Here is a 9,278-nt window from a genome sequence, read left to right on the forward strand (position 1 = left end):
CTGGGGGCCTCCCTGCTGCTGCTGCGCCGCGACTACCGCTTCCAGCGCGTCCGCTTCTGGGGCCGCCTGCAGGGCCTGCGCGCCGCCTACTACATCGCCGACGGCCGCGCCACCGACCTGGCCGCGCCGCCACAGCGCCTCTACAGGTGCGTGGGCAGGTGGGCCGGCCTGCCCGAAGCCAGCCCAGGAGATGTGTTTTTTCCAACGTGACCTAATGTCATGACGAGGGGTGCACCGGTACAGATGTTTTGGGGCAGTACCGATGGCTGATTTTTAATGGGCCACGTGGGCCCATGCTGATCCCACTAGGGATATGCGGCGGGGCAGCTTGGAGAGCAGCGTCCAGCTGGTAAGTCTGTGGGGGAAGGGGCGAGGGGGGCAGGTCGAGGTCCCCGCCGGGAGGGAGGGAGTGGGCTGACCTGGACCCGTCCATTGGCTTCCAGGATTCAGCTGGGGTGGAGCACGGGACAGTGCCGCGAGCGGCTTGTCCAGGAGGTGCGAAGCAGAGTGCGCTCCCCCTGCTACGTGCACCCCAGGAGGGCAAGTGGGCTGCGTGCTCCCAGATCTGCGCAGGGCAGGGAGGGCTGCTGCTGTGGGCTGGGTGGCGCCGAGCTCTTCCCAGCAGGGGGGTTGGGCTGGGCTGCACTCAGGGTGGGTGGTGGCAGTGCTGGGAGAAGGGCTATGGGGGGAGCTGCAGCCACCCCTGAAATTTGCCATGGCCTCCCTCCCAGGGCTGCTGCCATCTGCCCTGAGTGCAGCCACAACCCAAGCGCCAGGAAGAGCCTGGCACTGCCCCTCACCACACGTGCAGATCTGGGGCCACACGCCCCCCCATGTCCTCCTGAGGTGCCACTCACAGCTCTGCCCCACACCCCGCCCCAGCTGTGCAGCTCCATTCCCAGCCCTAGCCCCACTCCCTTACCATAGGGGCCTTGATCTGCTCTCCCCCACATTCCTTCCCTCACAACAGGCTTACCAGCTGGACCTGGCTGCTCTCCATGTTGCCGGGCTGTGCTTCTGGCAGCCTGCATACTGCGCTATAGCTCCGTATATGCACGGGGCATTTATTGGCCACATCAGCCAAAAAAGACTGATTGCCGATAATGTCAATTTTCCTTATATTGGTGCCAATCCGATATGGGACCAATGTATCGGTGCACCTCTGGTCATTAATTGTACTGTTCAACTCATTCACAATATCAATCTCCCATATTGCTTTCAATAGCCACCAGGAGATTGATGCTGATTCTGGTAGGCTCCTTGCCAGTCCAGGAGGGTTTGCAACTTTGGGGTCAGGTCATGTCCTAACAGTAGGGTTACCATATTTCCAGTTTCAGAAAAGAGGACATCTGTCAGGGGGTAATATGTGGGGGGCAGTGATATGCCTGTGCCCTGCCCCTGTTCCTCACTTCCAAGCCACAGCCCCTCCAGCCCTGCTGCTGCCGCCCCTCACTCCTGACCCACAGTACCCTGGCCCTCAGACCATGCTGGTACCCTGCAACCCCGACCCACAGTCTCCTGCCCCCTGGTGCCCTTCACTCCCAAGCCACAGCCCCCTCAGCCCTGCCAGTACTCCTCTTTCCCAGCCCACAGCCCCTGTCCCTCCTCAGCCCTGCCAGTGCCCCTCAATCCCAACCCACGGCCCTGTTGCCCACACAGCTCCCTGCTGCCCCCAAAGAACCTTCCCACCCACTATCCCCACTGGAGGGACAGGCACCTTCCCCGCCTCCCCACCCAGCCCTGCTTTAGCCCCAGTGCTGGCAGGCACCTGTCCCACTCACATGCTGATACACCCCTCCCGTCCCATCCCTAAGCCCTGGCCTTCCAACCCCTGCCCCCCACAGACTTACGTGTCTGCAGCTGCCAGGGCCATGCTCAGCACACATGATGCCCCTGCCTCCAGGCACTCTCCCTTATTGTCCCCAGCCCCAAGCAGCTCCTTGCTGGGGCAAGCTAAGAAGTGTCAGGAAAAACTTTGATGCTGAGCAGAGGCAGAGCAAAATCGCAGACATTTGTTCAGATTTTAAAAAATTGCCTGGATGGACATGGGAGAACCTAAAAAGAGGACATCAGGGAAAACCTGAACATATGGTAACTCTACCTAACAGGGTCCAGGAGCAGAGGCTGTGGCTGAGAAGAGTGTGGGGCTGGGATTTCCTAGTGTTGCAGAGCTTGAGGGTGGGCAGGGGATTGGATTGAGGCTTTTGCCATTGCCCCTGGCTGTCAAATGGCTTTCCCACTCTGATGTGCTTCCTCTTGTCACTGATCATACAGCAGAGCCGCACAGAGCCTGATGAGTTATCCACAAACCATGCCCCCAGAAGTGGATTTCCAAACCTAGGAGCCTGCCCAAAGAGCTTGGAGCAGAGCTGGGTGCAAAGCACAGACCTCTTTCCTGGCCCAGCTCCTCAGCAACAAGGTCGTCTTTCCTTTAGCCCATCTCTGGGGGTGTAGAGCAGAGGACAAGATCTCACAGCAGCTCCCCCAATCTGCTTCTCTTGCCCCTCAGCATGGCCCCTCTGTCCTAGGCATGTGTCCTGATGCTCTGAAGAAGCACATGGTTTCCAGCATTGTAAGCTATAGGGCTTTTCTGCTCATCACCTGTTCATTGATGGTTCCTGCAAGGCATCCAGGGGGCTGCAGCATGTCTGAAAATGAGGGCCCCTATGCTTCAATAACCTTTGCTCTTCATTGTGTTTGGGTGGTGGACAGCTTGAACTGTGTGGAGTGGAGCCTCCTGCCCCCAGCCACTGAGGAAATGATTGCCCAGACTGCAGGGCTTAGGGGCCGTTTCCAGGGGGATCCTTCTTATGAGTACGAGTCCTCTGAGAGGAAGGAAGACAGTGACAGGATATATGAAGATGACAGTGGGGTAAGTGCAATCTGATTCTCCATCAAACTCCAAGCCGATGATTCTACTGTGGTTCCTACAGGCACCCTCAGTTTGTTTCCAGTAAGGAAAGCCAGGTCTTTATATTTGCTTTTTTTTTTCTTTAAAGCTCTTTATTAAGGAGGAGACCCGACTTGTAGCTACAATAGAACAAATAGATAGGGCAGTGGGTATCATCCCACGGGGCGCGTTTGTGAAGACGCCGCTTGGACCTGTCCATGAAAACAGGAACTTTGAAGGTAAATCCATATCATCTCTACTGGGGTAGGATGCTTGTATGTACTTTGTATGCAAAAACAGTAAGTAAAGATGACTTCCTCCTAGTTGGTACTCTGGATTCTGGCTTGTTCCTCTCCCTAGACTTGGTGATCAGAGGATAAAGGATCTGCTGCTGCTGCTTCCATTTTAATTCAGCTGACAGAGCTTCCAACATAATAATTAATATCAAGTGGGCCATTCTGGGAGATGGGAGGAGAAGAATTTCACACTGCTAGTGGATCTGGTTCGGCTCAGTCTCTAGAGCCATTGACTGTGGAGTTTCCTTTATATTCTGGTTCACTGAGTTTCTAGCAGTGTTGGGTTGCAGTTAAAGTGCTATAGGTTACAGGGTGCAAACAAAGGGGCACAGAGAGTTTGTTGTGACCAGTGCTACTCAGGGATACTCTTAGCAGCGCGTGCAAAATTGCCCTAGCACAGCATAGTGCAGTCATCTGTTTTCAGGAGATCTCTGCCTTTCTGTGCAGCCCCTGGGACACAGTTAGAGGGAAGATGTAGTTCTGCTCTGAGCCATGAGTGAATAGAGCTCTTCACAGTTTGTGGTGTGGTACAGTGGTGATGGCCTCCAACTACTCATATTACAGGTCTTTCCATGACGGAGGCAAAGAAATTAAACTCCTATTTCCACTTCACGGAGCCTGTTAACCTGAAGAACAAAACACTCCTGGAAAAGGCTGACCTGGACCCATCCATTGACTTCCTGGATTCTCTGGAGCATGATATACCCAAAGGTAAACAGACACTCCTTAAGAGAGCTGTCAAGGGATACGAGCAAAGGGAAGGTGACGCTGGTAGCCTTCCCACATCTTAAAATGGACAAAGTGTGGTTGACTTGCTTAGGAGGAGACTTTTGTCTCTTAATAAAGACAGTTCTAAAGGAGCAATGTCTAGCACAGGTGAATAGGATGCTTGGTCCCTCTCTTGAGCAATCCAAGACATTTACAGTGACAAGATGTTCCCAACAAACCCAAACTGCACTGTCATATCCTTACAGCAGGTAACATTTTTCTGACCCCTGTCAGTGCTCTTCTGAGCCAAAGCTCCGCGTTCCCTCCTGATTAGGATGGGGTCTGGAGCAGTTGCTGCCCTGCTGGGGGAGATAACACTACTAGTGATAGAGGAAAGTTTATGGGGGTTGAAGTATTTCACACCTCCCATCCCACCCAATATTGCTCTCCTTTATCTAAATGGGCTCTCATTAACGCCAGGCTCCTATCTTTGAGAGGCTGGGTTCAAACTTTCCTTTGATAAACTCTATTAGAAATGCTGCAGTATATAACAATCTGTTACCTGGCAGGATAAAACAAACTGAAAGGAGAAAGAAGTAGTGCATGCATGTGCATGTTACAGCATATCTGTAGTTCAGATCCCATCAGTCTGGTGGATAGTCCTTTTTTTTTCTCTCTTTAAAGGCCCACAGGGGACTCCTCTGAAAGGATTTTTTCTCTGAAGGGATGCCAGCAGGTTGGATTTATGTGGCTCTTCTGCCTCTAGAGCTCTGACTGAGTTCTAGTTTGTAGCATAGAGGGAGAGTGAGTCTTTATAAGTCCCACATGCTTTGCAGTTACATTCCTCACTGCTCTGCTAGGTTTGGAAGTTCACTTAATTCTACAAACATGCAGTCTGCTCCTTATAAAATATTAACTACTTCTAGTTTTTAGCTCTCTCTTTCTGTCTGTGTTTTGCTGGATTACTGCATGCTTCTGACTGAGGCCAAGGATTCCCTTATTCTGGTGCCATGAGCTTTTTCTGTCCCCAAATCTGGATTTAGATTTGTTATACTCCACAGCAGTAGCTTTCTGCATAAGACTCCTGCCTGGCTTGCTGGACTGAGGAGGCCAAGGCTGTATATATCTTCCCAGACTTTGTATAATTATCTTGGACATGACATGCATGCACACTCAAACTTACCTGACCAAAAATCAACTTTAGAGCAGCAAATCAGTCTAGGAGACTTCAGCTTGCATTTTGAATGTTTTGAAAAGTCTGGAGTGAGCAGAAACAGGGTTAAAATGAAAACTTGTGCCCAACTTTCCTTGGGTTTGCTGCTGCTCTGGCTGTACTGCAGAGGTGTACCTGGAAGAGAGCCTGCAACCGTCTACCTCACTGAACTGACTGACCTACCCTTTTGACTTGAAGGGTATGTCTGTATGGCCATGCAGAGATACCCCAATCTGGCTCCATGTGCAGGACCAGAAGCAGAGGGACTGCATTTGCATAGTGCTGCACCCAGACAAATTGGCTCTGCTGAGAACAAAGGGAGCTAATTGCAGTGCCACTCTGATGTAACTATGCTGCTCCCAGTTCTAAGTCTAGCGCTAGCGTGCTCAGAGCCAGCCTGTGGTGTCTCTACACCCATATTTCTCAGCCAGGGTGCCAGGTGCTGTGGGGTGTCTCAGGACCATTTTGAAAGGTGCCATGAAGTGTGAGGACATAAGTTCAAATAAATTCATTTGTTTTTGAAATGGGGTGTTCAATTTACAAAAGTTATGGAGGGGTGGCTTGAGTCCAGCAAGGGGTGCCTGAGGCATAAGAAGGTTGAGAAATACTGCTCTACACATGATGTTGCTTTGCACCCTATTGTCATGCTCAAAGTAGAGCATTGCCTACTGGTTGTGGCTTCTCTGTTCTGCTAAGGAAATGTATTAATCTCATCTCAGTGCTGTAGCAGCCGTGCTGCACTGTGTTGTTCAGGCTTTATCCATATTCCTATTCTGGATCCTTTTCTTCTGGGGTTCATTAAGGGGAGGGCTCTTTAATCAAACTAGGAACACAGAGCTATTGTAGCAGGCTGTACAACTTTGGAGCCTTCCATGCTTCCACTAGAATGGTGGCCCCAAAGGTGTTGGCAACTGGTTGTTGGCCTATATGACCTAACATGGGGTAGTTTGCAGCTGAACTTATCTGTAATGTGGAATGTCAACCTCAGAAGACTGCAGGGCCACCTATGCAATTCCCCATCAGTGCCTATTAGATATAAGGGCAGTTGCTTTGTAGAACTCTTTCAGCTGCATTTGGCTCACAGGCTGTGTATTGGCTAACCCTGCACTAGGACACAGGAATTAAAAAAGAGAGGCATACATAGTGATCTGAGGTCACTGGAAAGGTGAGCTTTTGCCATCTCTTTTGGGAAGGTTGCTGCCTCTGTTGCAAAAGAGATATTTCTTAAAGGCATCTCATGCTGAGGTGCATCTCAGCTAGTGGAGGATTCAGTATGGAGTAGGGTGAGTTATGGGAACAAGGCAAGGACTGCTCACAAGCTCAGCAAGGGAGACTCCCTCCCTGATTGGTCTGCAAGGTGTGGAAAGCAGTCTCATAAGTAGCATAGGACAGGTGTGCAACTAGGGCACAAAAAGCAGGGAGGGTGCCAGACTGAAGTAGGGGGCGCCCCATCCTCCTGTTCCCAACTCCATTTACAGTTTCTGACTCCAGCCCTTGCAGCAAGGGAAATGTAGATCAGCAGCAGAGTTTGCTGCTGTGCAGACATGTCACCATTTTCTTGCCACTGAAAATGGGAGCTTCTTTTGCTAGCTTGATGTGGATGCAAAAAAGCCTGAGGCGTCATCTCCTTTCATCAGCAGCAAACTTGAACTGCTGCTCCTGTGTGCTGCCCACAGCTGCAGTCTCTGGGCCAGAAGGTGCAGAAGGGGGAGGGAGGCCTGCCCTGGACATAGTCTTGGACATTTACACCTCTGTTTGGGAGCTTAAAAGTAATGGATCAGCCTGCCCCATGGGCGAGTGTGCAGCTGGCAAGGTAGCTTCCTTTTCCCCAAACTTGTTACTTGTTATTTTTGAAAATGAGGGAGCAGATAGCACTGGGCAGAAGCAGGCACAGGGTGGGTGGATGCTGGGTAAGTTTCTTTTACACACGTCTGACAAAGTTGCTTTATTTAGGCTGAAGCATCCTCTGCTGTCCCAGCCTTTGGCTCTCCTTTCCTAACCAGTTATGCTGAGCACCTTAGTCCCAACCTACAGTAAACACAGCTTTGCCAGAGCTTCTTAGTCTTGACCTAAAGCATGTCCTGCTTTTCCTGGCCAGGGTCTCTTTTTGGCAGAGACTGTCAAAGTTCAGAGGCAGGTTACCTTAAAGCCCCTTGTTACATTTTAAAATTGCGAGTGAGGCTAAAATGGCCTCCTTATCCTTGGTTTGGAACTGAGTAAAACTATTTCTTTGTTTTGTCTGCCTAGTCCCTTATTGCAAGCTGGGCCTGTCTTCTCTGGAGATGGAACAAAAAGGGTTTTAACTAATTAGTTACGTTTTCATGTATTGGTCTTTCTTGCTTGGTAGTCTGACCAGTAATAATGCAAGTCCCACACAGCCAATCTGCTTTTCTGTGCTTCTGATTGACCTGCTGTATTCCACCTGAAATCAGATGAGAAAAATAAAGTGCACACCTTGTGGTACTTGCCTTCCTGCTCTCTCCAATGAGTATGCTGAGTAGGGGACAGCTGAGATTGAGATGTGTGAATATGTGTTCCCAGCCTGCAGTGGCCGTAAACATTTCAGGAGCAGCTTCAAGACAGAGGGACCAGACCAAGGGATTAAAGAAACGAGATTCCCAGTCTAAAAGCAGTCAGGCAACAACTGTATTGGGGGAGCTTTCTTTTTTTTATTGGCTACAGATAATTTATGATGGCTGCCAAGTGGGTTCCCATCATAAAATGCGGCTCTCAGAAGTAAGTGGTGATGTGAGAATCTCAGCTTTCATTTCATATCTTTGTGATTTCAGAGAAAAGCATGAAAGTGTAAACCTGGCAGTCTCAAGCACAAGGCAAATAAAAGATCCGATGTAGCTGTTGTTTTTTAAATCTCCTGCAATTTAAGCCACCCTAGTGACTTTTGGCTGCCTGATCCACGGGTTTTGAACCCTTGAGGTTGGTGATAGTGAGCATCTGTCACCAAAGCAGCTGATTGTGTGAAGCTTCCTTTTGATCCCAATGGCCAGACTGCTGGTATATTGCATACTGGGACCTGTAGATTTTGCTGTCCATATGTCTGTAGATAGGCTTGTTTGCTCCAGTCTAAGCAGACAATCTGCTCAACTTTTATGCCCATTAGGTAGCCTTTCAGCTTCTGGCAAGTTGCCAGCCTGGCTTGCAACTCACCAGGAATATGCATGGTATATGAACATTTCAGCAAGTAGTGCTGAAGCTGTCTCTTATATACATGTAGGTCATGGAAAGAAGCCTGGCAAAGAGAATGCTAATAATTCTTGGCTTGGCTGGGGCACTTGCAGTTGATCTAGTACTCAATGGATATGAATTAATAGTTGAATAAGGGAAGGAGAACCATATGAAAAGATTTCTACTTCAAGGGATTGATTGGGAAGTGAAAATTAAGGGGAGTGAACTACTGATGGAAAAAGACTGGAAGGAAGGGAGTGGAGAGAATCGGAGGGGATGTAAGTGGTGCAGAAGAAGCCTTCGGAGGAAGTGAAACAGGAGATGAGAATACAGATATTTTATGGTTCCAACCCATGGCCAGTGATAGGAGTAAACTGACACTTAAGAATTTGCTGCAGATCACTGGATCAAATAGAGGCAGCTAGATGTAGAGATAAAAGTCATCAAAAAGCTGTGATAAAAACCATCCCCCCCCAAATGAGAGAGTTCAGCTCCACAGCCCTTTATTGGCGTTCACCCACAGGAAGGAGTTAAATGCAATGGAAGCTTGTAGAAAAAATGGAGAGTGGCACAAAAGGTAGTGAAGGACACTTTGCTGCTCCATAGTACTGTGAAGGGGTTAGTGACCACCACTTGGCCTCATGCTTACATGTTAGCCCTTCCTTAAACTTTCCAAAGGGTAGGCTGGACTGGGTTAAAATAGTACTGTACACCCCTCTGAACTTGGCTTGCGTGTACTTTATCTGCACAATGAAAGCCAGTGCTTAATGGACCTTTGCAGATTGAGAGACTACATTCTTGAGTGGGAGAGAGAGCCTGGTGTTGCATTTGCTTCAGCCACCCTCACAAAGCCATTTGGGTAGCACTTTTAGCCCTGCCTCAAGAAGCCCCAGGTGCTGGGAGGGAAAGCTAAGAGACCTGAACCTGCTTTATCTCCTGGCATTAACACAGCTAATTAACTACCTTTCAAAACCCCACCCCCCCCCCT

At 49.7% G+C, this 9,278-nt stretch overlaps 1 protein-coding gene across 1 annotated transcript in view; it reads left to right on the plus strand.

Moving 5' to 3' along the window:
• Positions 1 to 3: 3 nt before the first annotated feature.
• Positions 4 to 9,278, plus strand: part of RSPH9 (radial spoke head 9 homolog) — a gene marked incomplete at its 5' end in the record, with an annotated part of 21,517 nt that continues 12,242 nt past the window's right edge. The window contains 4 exons of the mRNA XM_006034708.1: positions 4 to 146; positions 2,713 to 2,872; positions 3,000 to 3,129; positions 3,751 to 3,897. Of these exons, the coding sequence (XP_006034770.1) occupies positions 4 to 146; positions 2,713 to 2,872; positions 3,000 to 3,129; positions 3,751 to 3,897 (580 nt within the window). The remainder of the gene's footprint in view (positions 147 to 2,712; positions 2,873 to 2,999; positions 3,130 to 3,750; positions 3,898 to 9,278) is intronic.

This window comes from Alligator sinensis, unplaced genomic scaffold (assembly GCF_000455745.1).
Source record: "Alligator sinensis unplaced genomic scaffold, ASM45574v1 scaffold1456_1, whole genome shotgun sequence".
NCBI classification, from domain to species: Eukaryota; Metazoa; Chordata; order Crocodylia; family Alligatoridae; genus Alligator; species Alligator sinensis.